The sequence below is a fragment of the Numenius arquata genome, chromosome 9 (genome assembly GCF_964106895.1).
Source record: "Numenius arquata chromosome 9, bNumArq3.hap1.1, whole genome shotgun sequence".
NCBI classification, from domain to species: domain Eukaryota; kingdom Metazoa; phylum Chordata; class Aves; order Charadriiformes; family Scolopacidae; genus Numenius; species Numenius arquata.
The window spans coordinates 11319492-11338511 of NC_133584.1; the positions used below are offsets into that span (position 1 = coordinate 11319492).

The window sequence follows — 19020 nt, forward strand, 5'->3', positions numbered from 1 at the left end:
TTCACTTAAATCCACCACATACATAAAGAGAAAAGTTCAAAGTTCCTTTTTAAGGAAAATGCTTGCTTTTTTTTTTTTTTGGCTGTACCTGTAGCTGCTCTGTGCTGCAGGACACAGGCTGGCATTCCTGATAATTTGTTTGTTCTACACTTTTTTCCCTTTTCTCCTATGTCCAAGAAAACTCAAGGCAGGCCCTTTCCCCCACCCCCTATAAAAGCCCCTGATGCATCACATCATCTAGTTAAAGCTGCATCTCCACACTCTGCAAGAGTCTTGTCTTGAATTGCAGCCAGTCACTGATTTCAAACAATATACCCCTACATATATATACACTTATATATGTGTATGCACACCTATTCTACAGCAGTTAATTTCAATATGTGCAACAAAGCTGTGATCAGTCGTGGATTTTCTCCAAAAAGAAACACCTCTGTACCTACAGCTCTGGGCTCGTGACTGTTGGGGGAACTTAGTCACTTCCAAGAACATTTGTGCGTCCCACTTTTTCCTTCTGTGTCCCCCGCTCTGCAAAGCTGGCACTCCAGATTATTAAAGCAATTTAAATGGCACTGAATCACAACGGAACACAAATCACTTGCAAAGTCTCAGCTGCTCCCAGGGTACATATACTGTGTTGGCTGCAATGGCTTCAAGAGTTCTGTAGCTGCCTCCAGGGAGCACAGCACTTTTACTGCTCCGTGGCCACTTACAAATATCACGGGCCCTGCTCTCTGCTCTCCTCTAACAAGAGGGAGATCTGCAGTGCTTTCATCTGCTCTGGAAGTGTCTTCCACAAGCACAGCCACAGTCACTTCATCACTCGTGCTCAGCAGTATCGCTCTTCACCTTGACAATGCCATCATTTCAAATCACACTTCCGTGCGCAGGGAAGACACAAGATGCGAGGCAGAGATTTAAATGCTCGGGTCCATCGTCTGCGTGGCTTTCAGAAGAAAGGCCCCGAGCCTTCCCCTCAACTCATCATGCAACAATAAGACAAAGCAGACAGAGCACATTTGCAGCAAGAAACACCCTGGAACTTCTGGTGTTAGAAGGTGAACAGCTGTTGCATTTGAATTTCATGAAGCCATAGCCAAGTCAGAGCTGAAGAGAAAGGGGTACCCATAGTCAACAGCAGGAGAGAAAGGGTGATTTTTCACAGCTGCAACTCTTGCAACATCTGGCAATGATGGGAAGTCCTGCAGAACATGAAGGCTGCAAATTATTCATTATGGCAAATAATGGTTTATCAAGGATAAGTTCTCTAAAGCATCTGTCTTAAAGTGAGGACTGTGTTCACACCAGCCAGAGTCATCTTCATCCAGGTGTTGATTCTGTTTGTTACCAGGGACAAGGCTGGTTCTGGTGTTCAGCTCCACAAAGGGCAGAAAAGCAGAAAGAGAGCTGAGAGAACAACCTTGGCTAAACCTCCTTCATGTGTGTATTCTGGTAGCACAACAGCAAGCAATTGACTGCACGAGGCAGCAGCTGGACACTAGAGACAACTAGGGGTAAAGCTTCACATCCAATTAAACTCATGTGAATAGCTGGATTTCTCATTTAACCTTATGTTTTGTAATATCAGAGAATATGTTTAACATCTTACACTCACCACACCTATGAGGACACCTGTAAAGGAAGGATCACAGCTCCTTTCCCACTGAGACACACATTGCTGTTTTACTGGTGTACCGGAGAGCTGCTCTGTACTTCTTCCCCTCTTTAACCTCAATTTACTTTGTGCACCCCCGACCTTCCTGAACTCCTGTAATGCCAGCCTTCTGTAACAAAGTGGGCTCCAAAACATTATCCCAAATGAACAACATGAACTGACAATGCCACGAATTTCAAGCCTTTCAATCCAAGCCCCAAAACAATAGCACTGTCAGTAGCAGGGACAACAACGGAGTCAGTGTTTCACTGTCTCTGGCCAGGCTCTGCCTTCTCTCCCCCACACCAACAAAACGTTTCAATATGAAACTCCCTCTCATTGAGGGTAACATTTTCACCAAGTCAGTTCCAGATAAAAAGCCTTGGCCGTGCCAGCTGTGAGGTCACCTTCCCTACTGGAAGTCCCTGAAATTGCAAGAGCCCCTCTTTTCTGTCAAAATAAGGAAAGAAGAGAGAAGAGGCACAAGTCAGTCCCATGCGACAGAAACACATCCCAAGCCAAGCAAGATACAGTTCACGCAAAAGCCGGCACATGAAAAGGAATCACGCATATTATTTCTGGAATGGCTTTTCAAATTAGCTCATGCAGCAAATCGAAAATGGAGAGCATATTTGTTTAGGGAAGATTAACTTAAATCAGTGGAAAATCTATAAAACCTCTGCAGCCATAAACCAAGGGTTTCCAATTACGCTGTTTGGTGGTCCTCAAACCTGAGTTCAGCTGGCTTCCGTGGGACCTAGTGGTATCCCCAATTTCAGTAAGTATTTCTCTGAGGTATGAAAAAGCAGGATTTGTTTGGGAATATTTGATTCAAAAGAAAATCCAGACAATGTTCATTTATTCCAACTCATTCACCTCTGAGTGACCTTTCCTGCACAGCATAACTCCTATCTTAATGCACCTTTACTTACGAACTTTAAAGCATTATAAAATTACACTTACTGGAGATGGAATGAAGGCTTCATGGTACTTCTTAGGATTTATTCTCAAGGGTCCCTTAAAAAAAAAAAAGAGAAGGAGAAAGATTATGCCTGCATCTTATTAATTTTATATAACATCAGTTAAATTAGAGAGCTGTGGGTAATATATCTACTGTGAAACACAAGAGATACATCTAAATTTCCATTATACATTTCAAGTCTTGACAACTTAGCATCCGAGCAATTTCAAGCCAAAAGGCAGTTTCATGATAGGCTTAAGCTGATCTACTGCAGTCTGTCACCGAAGAGATGTTGAATCATTAGTTGCTGCTGCTACTGGGTGAACTGAGGATCTAAGCCCTTCTGTTCCCTTCACACATCTTCTGCTGAGCATCCACCAACTTTGTTAACAAACAGACAATAGGAACAATTTGTTTTGCTCTGTTTTGGAAAAGGATAGCGTTGGTTTTGCTTATTTTGGAGGACAGGAGGAAAGAGGAAAAGCTGACCTGCTGAGCTTGCCTTATGGGGCTCTGGCTGCTTAGGCTGTTCCTGCAAACAGACGGTAGCAGTAACTCTGTGATAAAGAACGTTTCCAAAGAAGAATCAAAAGGATTTTCCAAAAACAAACATTTAAAGTCTACAGGATTAAATTCTCTTTAAACACGTTTAAAATCAAACTATCTTAAATCCATTTGAAACTCCATGGTCTATCTATGGCTACTTTGTTATCTGCCAACTCAAGTCACCTGTAACAAATGCGTATCACCCCTCCAAAGTAAACCAACCAGTTCTGCTGCTTCTGCTCAGGTCCATCCAAGAGAAAGGGAGAGCCAACCAAGGAGTTACAGAGGCTACGCAACAGCACCCTTCCTTCCCATCCCAAGAGGGTCCTGGGGAATCGTGATTCAGCCGGCTGCAGTTACAGCTGAGTACATTTGATTCTTATGGAAATACGACGACGTATCTGCCTTCAAGACAGGCTTCTGCTTTGGGCTGAAACTTTAAAACTTTCTCCACTTGTGTATTTGAAAGAACATTGGCCAATTTGTTATATGAACAGATTCCATCTGTTTGCACTTCTGTGTTAAGCAATCACAGGAACCTCTCACAGGAATTGCTTCCTTAAAAATTTACTGCGGCATATAATTTTTTTATGTATTCTGGGAAACACTCAGACGATAGGAAAATAAAGCTGATTACATGTGAAAGTTTTGCTGCCTTGAAGAAGAATTTGCAGATTTATGGAGGTTTTCCATTGTTTTTATTTGCTTAAGTTTGGAAATGCCAGCACCATGTATCCTATATTCTTTATGCGTTACTTGAATGCTTTGCTGCAACGTCTTATCTTGTGCCTTAAGTAACTGGTATTAACGAGCACACTCGCCACATGGCAGGCACAACCCAGGACAACAGCCCGAAAACAAAGACGACCCACTGGGAGCAACCCTGAGGATACTTTATGCTTAGACAAAGTGAGAGCTAACTCGCTGTCATCAGCCTCTATTAGCGCTGGTACCCACTGATGGAAAACTCTCAATGGTCGTTTTTCCCCCCCTTATTTCCCAGAATCAGCCATCAAAAACAACACGCTGTTAGTAAAGGAAGCTGTTACGGGAGCGAAAGGAAAAAATGAAAAGGGATGGTTGCTCTGCTTGACAGCGAGTCAAATAATTCCCATACCAGCATCTACCCACCAGCCCAAAGCAGATGAGGGGATATCCTGTGTGACTCCGCAGAACCCCCTTGAATCGTTTGGGACAGCTGTCAATCAGCCAGGTGCAAATGCCCGTTACATGCGTGAAAAATCAGGTTTTGTGTCAGTGGCCCAGAAGGCGCCAGAGCGGCTCCGTGCACATGGATGCCCAGCTCAAGCGAACACACAGAGGAGCAAAGTGTTACCATGTTTACCATGCAGAGGGTTTCTCTGCATTTTATATGCACTACCTAATTATGATCAGCATTAGAATTCTTACGTCAAGTAGCATTAAAATACTTCTGCTCTGTCCTTTAAGCAAGGAACTCCCAAAATTTATCTTAGAAAGCAGATGGGCCCTATTATCTGTGCCTATGAAAATCCTATTTACAATGTTGTACATTTCACGCTGTGATATCATATCTGGAACCAGTCACTCTCCCCATCTGCAACGAACAACTGTTCTCATATGTGTACTAGGGGGTGAGGATCTGGCTCCAGAGTCTCATGATGTCACACTAATGTTGTATTATTTTACAATAGCTCACAAATAATAGCTGCTATATTTATCAGTGTTTTTATGTCAGTAGGGCCTTTGTTTTGAAAGGGAAGAGAAAGGTTTGCAGGAAGGTTTCTAAAACACTTTCTGATGATTTAAGTCAGCTTCACACACACTTGCCAAAAAAGTTTCTAACCTGATTGAGCTTCCCCAGCAAGATACAAAAGGGTCATGATTTCTCAAGTTGCTCTGCTACAACCAGGGCAGGCAACCGCTCAGACTAAACTCAAGCATCTCAAATCACGCTGGTTTAACAGCTCTCGTAACACATATGCCTAGATCGGTTTGTATGTACAAAACACCAAAAAAGGTCAGGGTTCAAGCACCTGCTTGCTGCCGAGGCCACCTTTGAAAAAAACAATCCATGAAAATGAGGGAAACCCCAGCCTTCATACCCACAAAAGAACAGCTTTCTAAGGAAAACCGCCCTCTCAGTGGCAAAGCAGGCTCTGCACCCCTGTATGCTGCGCACTCTCGCTCCGCCTGACCCCAGCAGCCCTGCAGGGAGGGTCTGGGAGATGCTGGAGGCGTGGAGCAGACATGAGTTTCTGGCTGGTGCTTCACAGGATGATTACGGTCCTTTGGGTCAATGTTCCTTAATACATAACCTGACTTCATCTGTTGTGTATAGCCAACACCAGTTGCTTGCGTAACTACGCAGAAGTTATTCAATCTTGTTTGCCTTCAGACCAGCTGATGTGATTCCAGCCAACCTGATATGCTTGGTGACTGCTCACTGCCGACAGTTTTACGGATGGGGAAGCGAGAAGTCTACGCACTCTTAAGCGCCTGAGCTCAGATCTCCTTTTCTTGTGGAAGGAAACTTCCACACACATCACATGATTAAATGAATCCAGGAATCCTGCAGGGCACACTTCTCCATGCTACTTATCGAAAACTGAGTTATGTCAGATACAGTACCAGAAGCCATTAAGGCTAATGTATTGACAGACGTCAGCACCCATAAAGATAACACTTTTATTCTTCCTGATCTAAGACTGCTTAATCTTCATGGCACTCGTGCTTTATCTGAGCAATCTCCACATCTGCCAGTAGTTTCCGTAGGCTGGGCTTTCAGGAGCATTTAGTTGCGTAGTTTCATTGCCAGGGTCCAGCAACATCCTCAGAGTTCACAGTAGAGTCTTTTCTCTCTAACAGATCTCCCACATTCTCACACAAATATATGCAGATCCAGTGTTACCAGGATACTCCAGGTCACACCTCTGCTCAGAGAGTCATGCTTCTGGCTAGCACTGAAGTTTGCTCAGGACCATCAGATTCAGACCAATAGGTTTGTTCTCCTCTTCCACAGGCTCTTGTGGAACATTTTTGCTATTTACCATGCCAGACCAATGCCCTGCTTTTGGGGATTAACACAACAGGGATTTGCTCACTATGTCTCTTGTCCTTGTACAGGGCAGTGATGAATATTTGCCCATTCACTAAAGCTGCTTCCAGGATCTCACCTATCCTGTTTGAGACTGCAATGATGAATGGTCTTGATGAGATCATAAGGATGAATGAGCTGAAGATGAGAGATACTGAGCTGGGATGCCCATGATCTGACACTCAGCCTTAAATGATTAAATCCAGCTTCTAAAGCCTCAACTGTTTCCCTGAGATGTGAAACTGGATGAAAGGAAAACAGATAGAGCCTAAGAAAGCATGTATGACTCTTCCAGTTACGCAGCACATGACCTGGAGTAGACACTACGCATTTACAAGAATTTGGGATTCTTGTGCCAGAGAGCATGCAATCACAGGTCCTCTGGGACTCAGCATTTCATTGGGATTCTCAGGTAGTAGTCATAGCCTGTTGTGCCTCATCTGCAGCTGCACTCGACCTCATAGGCAGTCTACACTATCAGGCTGCGTTACCAAAAAACAGTGCCAAAACCACCCCTGAAGGTAAGGCACCAGCTTTAGTTGGTGCCAAATGCCATTACAGCCATGGGGAGCAGTCACAGCTTGAGGCTCCCATTTCTTCCCTCATCGTTTGCTTCCCAGTGTGGATGTCTGTGACAATCTATAAAAAGGCCTAAGGGCCTGGCCTAAGGTCTGAGTAGTCCAGTGAACCAGTCTGATCCTCAGCATAGTCATTTTTCTGAAAGCTAAGAGCAAATCAGATTGGTCTTCGGGAGGGAATCAGGCAATCCTATATGTGGAATCCTCATCACACCTCCAGAAATTATGCCATTACATTATTATACAAGAATTACTATACAATTATAACAAGAAATCAGACAAGAAAAGAAGTGATGTCTCACAATACATTGCAACTTTAATGTATTGATGAAAGTAAGTACAACAACCTCACCAGCATTACAACACTAATTAAACAGCAAAGCACCAGTGTGTGTTTGGGTAAACGATGCCTCAGCAGGAGTGTCCATCATGCCCTCACTGACTTCCACCTGTCTTTTCTTCCCCAGCCGATCTGATCTCACTGGGACACTGGGTGTGTCCTGAAGAACATTACATCATGCTGAGGACGGTAGGACACCATCCTCTTCCACTCCTCACTGAACCCCAGCCCTGCCTGCCTTTATGCCAAACTCCTTCTGAGATCCAGCTACACGCACAAATGGCAGGTCCACCCCCACATTTTGCCAGATATTGAGAGAGAAATTGCTGCCTAATTAAGGCTGCAGTTTTATAGAATCACAGAATCATAGAATGGTTCAGGTTAGAAGGGACCTTAAAGACCATCTAGTTCCAACCCCCCTGCCCTGGGCAGGGACACCTCCCACTAGACCAGGTTGCTCAAAGCCCCATCCAGCCTGGCCTTGAACACCTCCAGGGATGGGGCATCCACAACTTCTCTGGGCAACCTGGGCCAGTGTCTCACTGCCCTCACAGTAAAGAATTTCTTCCTAATATCTAATCTAAATCTCCCCTTTTGGTTTAAAACCGTTCCCCCTCGTTCTACTGCTCCACTCCCTGATAGAGTCCCTCCCCATTTTTCCTGTAGCCCCTTTAGGGACTGGAAGGTCCTATAAGGTCTCCCTGGAGCCTTCTCTTCTCCAAGCTGAACAACCCCAACTCTCTCAGCCTGTCCTCATAGCAGAGGTGCCCCAGCCCCCTGAGCATCTTCATGGCCCTCTGCTGGACCCACTCCAACAGGTCCATGTCCTCCCTTTCGCTGCTCCAAATGGAAGCATAAAGCCTGATCTTTCATCTTTAGAATCTGTAAGACGAGAACATGCTTATTGCTAGCTCTTCAGGGCAAATAACCATATGCACACATGCAAATGATTTTCTGTATCTTGATGGGCTTTTCAGCTCCATCTACTATCTGTGCCTTACTTCAGTAAACCACACACTGTCATCAGTGGCTGGGTCAGCCCTATGACCTTAAGGGAGTGCAAAGAAAATTATGAAAGTAAATCAAGGGTCTAGCACCACTACTTGGCCTTTTGAGATTAATTTAACCAGTTGCATCACAGTTTGTAACACTTTACTGCAATGGCCTGGCAGGCACAGCCTTATGAGACCCCAGGGACCACACCATTACCTGCATCATCACTCTCCCTTTTTTTTTTGTGGGAGGTAGACTTCTGGGAAGAGTTGATAGACTGAAAAAAGAAAAGTAGATCTGGAAGCTGAAGTATTTGCACATCATTGCTGAGAGCTAATGAACGTCTTTGCAAGGAATTTCAGCAAGAAGTATCTTGCTAAGGGCATTCATTTTTACTTACACTGGCAAAGACAGAGGGTTGCCAGCACCCGCTGTGTTTTTGAGCATCATTTGTAAAATTAAGTGTCTCCATGATAAAGGCTATCATGGCTAGTAGACCATCCAACCAGAACTCTGCAATTCATCATGACTGTGGATCAGAAAGTTTACACAACATGCAATCAAACCAAAACCTATACATCAGCTGAACTTAAAAGGTTTCATTCCACTTCTAGAATCTCCTGAGAATGGGAAAAAATCTTCCTCTAACATCTATGAATGGTACATCAGTTCCCTATCATGCAACCAACTGACACTGATTTCCAACAAATGCCTGCGACTTCCACAGACTTATCACAAGAGCATGGATGTTGTATGTTCTAGGCACCTGAATTAGCTCTCCCCTTTTCAGTCCTGCTGAAACATCTTCTTTTGACAGGTAGGCTTCAAATATGCTCTTCTTCCTCCCTCGAGTGGGTTTATTTCGATTCTTTCTATCCCCTGGTGTTGCGACAGCAGCATAGGGTCCTCCTGCAAAAAAAAATTCATGTTATCTTCCCCACCAAACTCATCCATGTATCTTAGCAGCAGCTGTACAGAGGCTTTGTACTGAAAGTTGAACTTCTGAGAACAGATCGCCTAGAAATACTGGCACCCGACTTCAGAGCACCGAAAAGTCTGGAATAATCATATTTTACAAATAATCAACAGTCTTTTACAGCTCATTTTAGAGTTAAGAGCATTCATCCCAGCCCATCTTTTAATAACGCTGAGCACATGCTTCAAGGCAGCTTATTCCTGAAGCGTGTACGCACTCTGCTTTAATACCTCTGGGAGTTCCCAGTTGTCTAGGATTTATTCTGCTGTCTGAATTGTTCATTGTTTCTGTCTGCGATTCAGAGAGTTGCCTCTTCCTATCGAAGTTCTGGGGAGTTCTTGCAGATTCAGAGTTGTTTCTGGTCCTTGAAAACCCTCTCTTTTCTGCACCTGAAATCAAACACAGGTTTGAAATAACAGGGGAGGGAAGAGGAAACCCATTGCCAGCTTGTGGTCCTGGTGAAACTCATGGTCTGCAGTACTTCGGTACAAGTCACAACTGAGTCATGCTCTTTATCCAAAAGAAACTATGTCTTCATTAGTTCGTTTGTAATCTGTTGGCTCTTTGTGCCTCTTAATCCACCACTAATTTATTTTAGCATAAATAAAACTCTGGAAATTACGATACTAAAGTTGGACACAACCCTTCCAAAATCCTGGGAAATTCATTAGAGCATATAAAATGTGAAATTGTTAAACTGTTTCCAAAGCCCCTACACCTCCACCCCATTAAACCCCCAAGTAGTGAGAAAATATAACTTCCCTACAACTTAATTAAGTAGTTCAGGAATAAAGGAGAAAAAAAAATTCTCAACAGCCCACCCTGGAGTAATTAACTTTTGAGCTACCAGAGGCAGCATGGCACACACCGACACCCCAAAGAATCGCCAAGGCTCCAAATGTCCAACCTGCTCAGAATAGGCCATGATCATACAAAAATATTCTGCAAAGACTCACCCCTTCCTTCCCTGCCATCACCTCAGCCCCTTCCCTACAGCCAGGAGAGCAAGCAGCAGCTTCCAAAGCGTATGCCAACGCTGTTCCACGGATCAGCACATTGGAATGCAACCCAGCGCCGTGCAGCTGCCCTCTTGGCCCTCCACCTGGATACTGAACATGTCATCACAGCTTTGCCTTCCAGCCCCTCCTGGCTACGCTCCCTGGGTCCAAGCTTGTACCTGCAAGTCAGAAAACGCGCAATGCCAACTTGTGTGCTATGGGGCTGTCCAAGTTACAAGGCACATTTTTTTTTTTTTTTTTTTTTTTTTTACGTATGGTATCCTTCACAAACGAAATTGCAGATTGCTTCATAGAATTCAACTGAAGCAGTGAGGAAGCAAAAAATGTTTAAAAAGCTGTACTTAAGCAGAGATATTTTAAAATACGGTACAATAAGAGAAAACTGCTACTTTACTCAGTCACAGACAAAAAGTAACTTCCATATATAACAGTTAAATCAGCAGGAAGAGGGAGGGATCAATCTAATCCAGGAGAGGAGACACCAAGAGGGTGTTGAGGGACAACTCAAGGTGCCGACTCAGACCACCCCAGGAGGAGATTAAATGCCACAGCAAAGTCTCCAAAAAGGACACTGAAAGGCAGAGGGGTCCTCTGTGATCAGTGATGATGAGGATAAGGGCAACGTAGTTTGGCCGCTTTCTCCATGACCAAGCTTTTCATACTCTGAGCTTGATTTCAAGGAGGAGACTGCCCGCGGGAGGCCACGGCTGTAACGCGGCAAGAGCTGCAAATTTAGGTTTCAACCGATGCGAAGGAGGCAACACTACCTGTACAGACCACAGGATGAGATAAACTAAAATTAACTCATTTGCAAATGCCTAATGAACTGATTTGCAAATTCCCTAAGGGTCAAGAGATTAAGTTCAAAAACAGATGCCGAAACTAAAAGCATGGACTAGAGAGATCTGAGCGGAACAGCTTTAGAACTGGCAACATGGTTTGCTCTGGAGAGGTTTTTCAGAGGCGTTTTGGTGAAAGAATCTGACTTAAACTGCAACAAGCAGGACTTTGGGAACACTAGTAAAAAAGCGAGGAACTAGTCTGATCACCCAGAAAGGTCACGCAATCTGCTTCGTTGGAGGTTCTTAAAAATAGGTGAGACAGACGGCTGCCAGAATTGGTCTAAAAAGAGTAGTTTTTTCCTTGAGGTAGCGAAATGGATTACACGAGCTCATAAGGTCTTCTAAAGCCCTCGTTTCTATGACAGCAAGTCACAGAAAATACTACTATGAATTAAAGAACTCAGGATAAAAAGGCGGCTAAACCTTAACGTGCAATTAAGAAGGAGCTGGAAAAAAAAAAAAAAAAAGAGAGCAGAAAATTAAAATGCAGGGGGGAAAAAAAAAAAAAAAGAGAGTTTGGAAGTGAGCTGAGAGCCAGAATTAGCCACTGCAGAGCAGAGCTGTCCCAGCACTTGCTGTGGCCATTGGTTCAGAAAGTTTGGGGCCACTACTGCCAAAAATAATGCACAACAGCAAAGGGTGGGGAAGCACCTTGCTGTGCCGAAAGGTAGAAAGCCTTTGGCTTACTCTCCGCTGGGATTTTTCATCCGCTCAGACTTGGTCACAAACTCAAAGAAAAAGTGAACTCGAACAAACAAACTCTGCTTCGACATAGCAGTTTACACACAGCCACTTTGGAGAAGTATTTGACCCCTTTGGCCATGGTGTTTATGGCTAAACAAAACCACCCCTGTTACAAAGCCGCAGACAACTGTCACAATTAGCATTCAACTGGAACACATTGAATTCCGCATGACTGTAATTTCTTGTATTTCTCCTTTTAAAAGGAAGAGAGTTAACTACAGGTTGCCATCTGTTTCAACTAGATTCAATATTTGCTTCTGTAATGCACCTGTCCCCTAAAATGGGAAATTAGAAATACTTCACATGATGGGCTTTCCTCCTGTCCCTGCTGGCCAGCATTAACATTCTGACAGATAAACAGACATCATTCCACAAAGCAAACCCTAACTTGAGTACTCTATAGATAGCGTAGGATATATTAAGACTATACTTTCTGAAATAACTGCTATCACTAACTTAGTTAAACTCTATTCCAGCACCAGGTGTGCCAGAAGTCTGACTTTTTCTGTGGTGTTACAGCGGTGTGAATTATAAGATAAAACAAAATCCTTTAAGGTAAGATCTCGCACAAAGGAATAACACGTTCTAAGCATTAAAATAATCAATTACTAAATAAATTAACAAGTAAATAAATATAATAAAAAATTAAAAATAACTTCAGTAGAAGGGAGACTAGAGTGCAGTGACTGAAAGCGGAGGGTGGTGGATACGTCCCAACGGGAGGGCTGAAGGAACCACAATGCCCCAAACACGTCTGCATGTGCAGAATCACTCAAGCTTGACTGCAGAGCAAGTCTAATACCAGACACAGATGTATTCACAACACACAGCAGATGCAACATGTTTGGGTATGTTTATCTGGCTGCACAGACAATGTAGAGCTGCTCTCCGTGGATGCAGCCACCACTTGCCTGGGATTTCTAGCCCTTCTGCCATTTCCAATGGGAAATAATACAGGAGTGACAATTTGAGGAAAGGTGGTTGACTGTTCAATGCCTGAAGTCCTCTGGAGGAAGACAGGTTGAAATAACCCCAACACCTGTATCAGGCGAGGAGGCTACCTATAAAGGTGACAGAGGGACACCTAAATAGGACCAAGTACTCTGCAGGCGGAGCAGGGAACCACCTCAAACTAGCCAAGGGGAAGCACCAGTAGGAAGCAGAAAGACACCGCCAAGAAAAGGAGCAGAAAGGATGGAGCTGGGGGCTGGCTCCAACACAGGAGCCCATTCTGGCATCCTGCGTGCCATCATCAGGGGCTGGTTGAGCTCCACTGGGAGGACAGCGCTGGAGCTCTATCTAGAATCAAACTATTACACTTCATCTCTGCCACAACAAAAACGACATCACACAATGGCATATTTTGGTCTTTAAACTTAAGTACCTATTAATCTTTTCTTATTTTGGAAAAAAAAAAAATGCATGCAGGCAGCTTCCCAGAATAATTGATCTGGCTTACAGTAAGAGAGGAGGCTTGATGTTTTCAATCACCTTATTTTGACATAATTTATGGAAAATCACTCTATAGTTTAGGTTTTGAAAAGTACTGCATTTAATTAAATTTACATCTATTAGTCAGTTGATCAACTAGATGGTCAACTAAATCAGCAAAAATGTTCAACTACACATGAAGCTAGCAGGGCCAGAAAGTCTTTAATTTTGTATTAAAATTTGTATATTGCTTTACACAAGAAAGAACCAAGACCCTCAATTTTATTTACCAAAAATAAAATATTTCCAACTGCCCTCTAACACCTGACAAGGTATTTGATTACTACCAGCACAGAAGGAAAATATTCCTCACTGAATTTTCATCAGCACATCCATGACTCCTTGGACACCTCCCATCCAGGATCCAGCAAGAACTAGTTTTACTTGAGAGATTTAGATCCAAGATATGGATTTAAATTCCAAGATATAGACATCTTGGTACAGCTTTCCCCTTTCCTGTCAAAGGGAATCCACCCTGTCACTAGGCATATTTACCTCTAAACTTCCAGCTTTGTTACCATCTACATTATTATATTTATCCCAACTCCCTGGGGTGGGCAGGACTGTGAGAGCATCACAACAATTGTGCTGGTAACACCCCTACAGGTTTAGGACTCTCGACCCACTGACAGCTATCCAGCTATCTCAACACATAATGGTTCCTTTTACATTTAAAAAAAAAAAAAAAAAAGAATTAGGTTGATAGCATTGGACAAAACAATATTATTACAAACTTTTCCAACGCAAAATATTTCCACCTACTACTTACCTTTATCAGTCCATGACTGGGCACCAACACCTCCGCTAACTCTGCAGTTGCCAAGAGGATTTTCCATTGCTTCCCAGCATTAGATCATGATCTAGATATGCAAAGGAATCTTTCAAATATCCCTGCTTTACGGATAGCACAAGCGTGAGAAGAAACAGAAGTCTACCTCCAGAACCAATAACATGCAATAGAACAATTTGTTATCAGTTAATAAGACACTCTAGACACACGGTTACTAAATATTTGTCTGTATTTCTACAATGTTTCATTTCATTGCTGACACATTTCAATGACTTAAACTAATTTCCTTCTACCCTTCTTAGAGGTTCCCTGACATTTAGTTCTTCAAGACAACCCAGCTATGCACTTAGGAAAGCACTGTAAGGATACACCCATGACCTAGAAGGCATGGCAGCTCCCAAACAAAGGGTCACCCAACACTGCCCTACCTCCAAAGCAGGAATTAACTAACTACAGCAATGAGACCTACTCTGATGCCAACCCCTGCTTAGTCCTCACTCCCATTTTTAAGTCAGACTAGGTTAAGCATGGCAAGAAAGCTAAATAAAGCATGTTCCTGCTCATCCTTAGTAAAGACTCAAGGAATTAGAGTCCAACCACGTGGCAGCCCAAGGCATCACCTCACAGATCTACAAGTTCAAGATAGCCTTTGGCTCCTGGCAGAGGTGGAAAAGCAAATTTTAGAAACTGTCAGACTTGGTCTTTTACAAAATGAATACTCTCTGCGACCTGCCAAGAAGTCCCACCTGCAGCTTTATGAGCCACTATGGATGCTGATGCGTAAGAAGGCATAGTCATAGTCTCAATACATGAGTTCAGCTGATGGAAACTGCTCCCCGTTTTGCAAAAATGTCTAGGACCCAAAATATCCCAAACCCTACATAGCCCCTGAACAATCCAACCCAGGTACTTCTGTGAATCTAACTCAGCTTTGCTGAGCTAGGGGGACACAGTTTCTGGCTGGTAACTCCAGATAAGCACAGAACTAGTGTTGATACTGTTATACCAGACTATTCTTTTCGTTCTCCAAAGTCAAATAAGCCCTACAAGCAAAAGCACGCTTTGCCAGTACAAACTGCAAAAACATTAGGGAGGTTTTGTGAGGATCCCCATGTCTTTCCCTTTCATATGCTTAAACAGGCAATTTAAAAGCTATTTGATATTTTCTGCTGCTCAAAGAAGCCTCTAAAATAATTTCCTCTCAAATTTTAAAAGCCAAAATACATTTGTTAGATTGTTTTTAATTTCTAATGCACCAGTGACAGCCAGTATATGCCATATTATATAAGTAACCAACTCAAAAACTCCAACCACTTCAATGACTACTACAATATCCGGGATCGAATTACCACACACAGGCAAAAACAACACGCAAAACCAAAAAACACCATTGAAGTGATCTCAAATGTGAGTTATGTCAACACAAAAGACTGGTCATAGACAGGCCAGAAGTAACTAGCTATTTATGTTTTGCAAAATATTTTGCGGATTTAAGAGATTAAATGTCCTACTAATGGTAACAGCCAAGTACTTTTTTTTGTTCTATTTTCTTTTAAAAGGAAATACACAAAGACAGCTGTTGGTATAGCTGCTCGGGGAAAGAGTTCTGTAGCAGGAAAAAAAAAAAAAAAAAAAAAGACACTCTTTGGAAGATATTTCAAGCAAAACTCTGTGCTAGAGCCCCAGTAACAAAAACAGGACCAAAATCCATCCACCACACTCCCTGCAAGCTCAGCTCTGCTCCAGCCTGTGCTAGGAACAGCCATGCTTCAACACTGCTCTCAACATGAATTAAATGAGTTCAGAGTTCTCCGATGGCCTTGGAACAGAACCACTACCGCGCACTTTACAGTATCTTGAAGCAAACTGGTTAAATAAAGTAGATGGCTCGAGATTAAAGACAAAGCAATAGAGAGAAATGAGGATGTCACGGGAAAGAATTCATTAGAGATACAGGAGTGGAAAGGCAAGACTTTGAGATATGTTATCAGTTCAGTGAGGTTTCATTGCAGCAAAGAGACTTTCAGGAGATAAACCTGGTAGGCACTATTTCAGATGCTCAATCTGGGGGCTAAGAGAAAGCCTGAGAGCACATTCTCCTTATCATGAGCAAATAAAAAAAGATATCCTCCTTCTCCAAGGAAATGTAAACTCAAGGAATCCTAAACTGGAGGTTCTGCAGCACACTCCTGTGCTCAGTCCAAGCCTGACCACAGAGCTAAAGCGAGATCCTACAATGTTGCTGTGAGTCGTCCTTGAAAATTATTTGAAATTATCTTAATGACTGAAAAGTAGGGCAAACTTCCGGGAAAGGGAATATCTTGGCGGAAGTGGAAAAGGATGGTGATATGACAGCACTGTAGGGATTTAGCCAGATGGCAGATTGCATAATTAAGCTTAAAGTTAATTAAACAGTTATTCAAAGAAGAGAAACAATGCAGACCTACATTTACATGCATGGGCTCAGGCAAAATGTAAATTCTATGCAAATGTCCCAAACCAAGTAGATGATGTATTGAAATCCAGCTGCCAGGACTGGCTCCCATGCCCACCAGTCTCCACTAATTGACCCATTACAATGAGCCACCAGGGCCCAGCCACGGCATAAATCTGATCTGTATCTTTACACCATAAAGACACATCAAAATAAAATGAGAAGAGAGCACTCAGAGTGAAGGCCTGTCCGCACGGCTCTTGAATGTGATTTCAGGAGTGATTCAAAGCAACCGGTTCCTCCAGCAGCTACCCAACTGGTTACCAGCAACCCTGCACAACATGACACAGCTCCTCCGCCTATGCCAATCACCAGCTTGTCTACCAGTGCAACTGTGTTCATGGACTGGGACATGGTCCAGCCATGAGCCATCTGTGCACCTGGGAACAAACCTGGAGAGCTCTCTCACCCTGCCTCTTTGGAGAAGGTGATGCTCTAAACACTTTTAGCAGAAAGTCTGCTAAAACCTGCACAAAAGAGTTGAACGTCCAAGAAAAAAAAAGCACAAAGGGAATCCTTGCCGCATGGGGGACAAGCTGGTGACTCCCAGATGGGTAAATACAGGCTGCCATGGTCTGTGAGTGAGTTCATAGGGCCATGAGCTGCTTCTGGAGGTGACCGTTCCACTGGTTGCAAAAGATTCAGACATTCACCATTCTTATGACATGCCATTGAGGAAGAAACATTCCTATTTAAGGATGGAGGTAGCAAAAAAAGTGAAGTGGCATGTCCATGGATACCCAAGAACATCAGGAACAGGGACAACTGCTCACTTCCAGACCCATGGAGATGAGGTGCGAAGCACATACATGGTGGGAGGCACATGTTGCCACCGCTCTTTTGCTTTAAGCTGCGGATACTTATTTAAAACTTTCGTGCTGCATGTCCCTAGATTTCGATATGAAAATGTTCTTGCTGACCTTGGCTTTCTGAAGGGGCCTATGCTTTGAAAAACTGAAATGAAGAAAAATGCACAATGGATTCTTTCTGCTGCGGAAAACAATGCTGTGGAAACCGCTCCCGAGCGCCAAGATCATGTGCCCACGACACCATGATTCCTCTTCCAAAACACTTCCAAGCATCCTGATGCTTGCAGGATTTTGACTGCAGTAACTCAGACAGTAATTGCAGTTTTATTCAATTCCTCAGCAGGGTTTGTGTTGTAGGAATACTACATGAGTGCAAGAGCCAAAGATACCATTCCAGGCTCTGAACTAAGGGTTGGTGACGAAACTCATTTAGTAGCAATAGACTAAAAGTTTATCAAAATAGTTACTGTGCTCCAGCTGCGTGCAGCAGCACAGCGGCGTTGTCAGGGAGGGGATACAGCTCTTCTGGTTTTCAGGACTCTCTGTGAACCTGCTCCACCCTGCTCCTGACCTCCTAACTACCTACTCCGCCTGATGACTGCACTCCTCCAGGCTTCCATTCCTGCCTTGGGATGTGGGTCAGGGCTGCCTCCACTGCCCCCTCGACCTTCCATCCTCCCCCAAAGCATCTTCCACCATAGCTTTTGCTCTTGCTTTTATCCAGCAACTACGTCATGGAAAAGGCTTCCTCAAGACTTCAGCCAAAACACTTTAAAAATGTAATGTTGCAGAAGTTCTCTCTTTGATTTCTCTGGGCTTCAGTAGTTTGAGGGAAGCAAGTTGCTTGACGATCAGAGGAAGTCAAGAGGCTTTGAAAGGCAAAATACCTGTTGGGAGGTGCTAGAAGACATTAACAGCTGAAGAAAGGAAAGAACCGCTTTCAGATTCACACATATCCCGAGGTTACCAAAGGTGCTGCAGAATAAGACAACTTGCTGAGGAGCTGTTCCCCATACTGCCTGTTTAGTGTAGTAGGTACTTAATTCACAGCCCTTAGCACTGTGAGGAAAAAAATGCTTAAAACCATACAAACTGAAGAAAAAATGCATTACCACTGGAGGCTCATATCTGTAGAGCACCTGAAATACTCTCCAAGGCATGACCTGCCCCATGCATCTGTGGGCTGCAGCTGCTAGTGTTGACATTTTCCTTCAGCACCCTGAAAATTCTTATTTTTGTCACAAAATACATTACTCTATGCAAGAGATCCCAACATTTTGTTTTCCATCCTGCCCCAGCCAAGTTTCAACTCTCGGGAGCTCGGATTTCCCCACAAGAGGGAGTTAGGGACATGTAGCCCACAGCATTTCATGGAGCTAGCTCTTAGGGTGCTTCAGATGGGAGGGCAAGAGTTGGACACCAGCAGACAGGACAGGAGACGGAAGCAGAGGCTGGAGAGAAAGGCAGCAGTGAAAGCCCTGCAGCAGTGAAAGCCCTGCAGCAGCCGTGGCATGGAGAGGAATCACAATTAGCCACTGAAGCCAGCTGCAAAGCATCTGTCCTACCTACCTGGGTACCCATGATGAAGGAGGTACTTCAGAGATTATCTGAACAACAGGCCAGAGCGAACTGGGGTGTGCAGGCTGCCCGACCTCATGGGTAGCAGAGGACAGACAGCTTTTGCAAATTAATTCCTGTTTGAACTACAGC

The 19020-nt window shown here is 43.7% G+C and overlaps 1 protein-coding gene across 1 annotated transcript in view; it reads right to left on the bottom strand.

Annotated features, from left to right (window-relative positions):
- DIS3L2 (DIS3 like 3'-5' exoribonuclease 2) overlaps positions 1-19020 on the bottom strand; it is a 197117-nt gene that overhangs the window by 168173 nt on the left and 9924 nt on the right. The window contains exons 4-6 of the mRNA XM_074153228.1: positions 9352-9510; positions 8912-9054; positions 2615-2668 (exon numbers count right to left, since the gene is read on the bottom strand). Coding sequence (XP_074009329.1) covers positions 2615-2668; positions 8912-9054; positions 9352-9510 — 356 coding nt within the window. The remainder of the gene's footprint in view (positions 1-2614; positions 2669-8911; positions 9055-9351; positions 9511-19020) is intronic.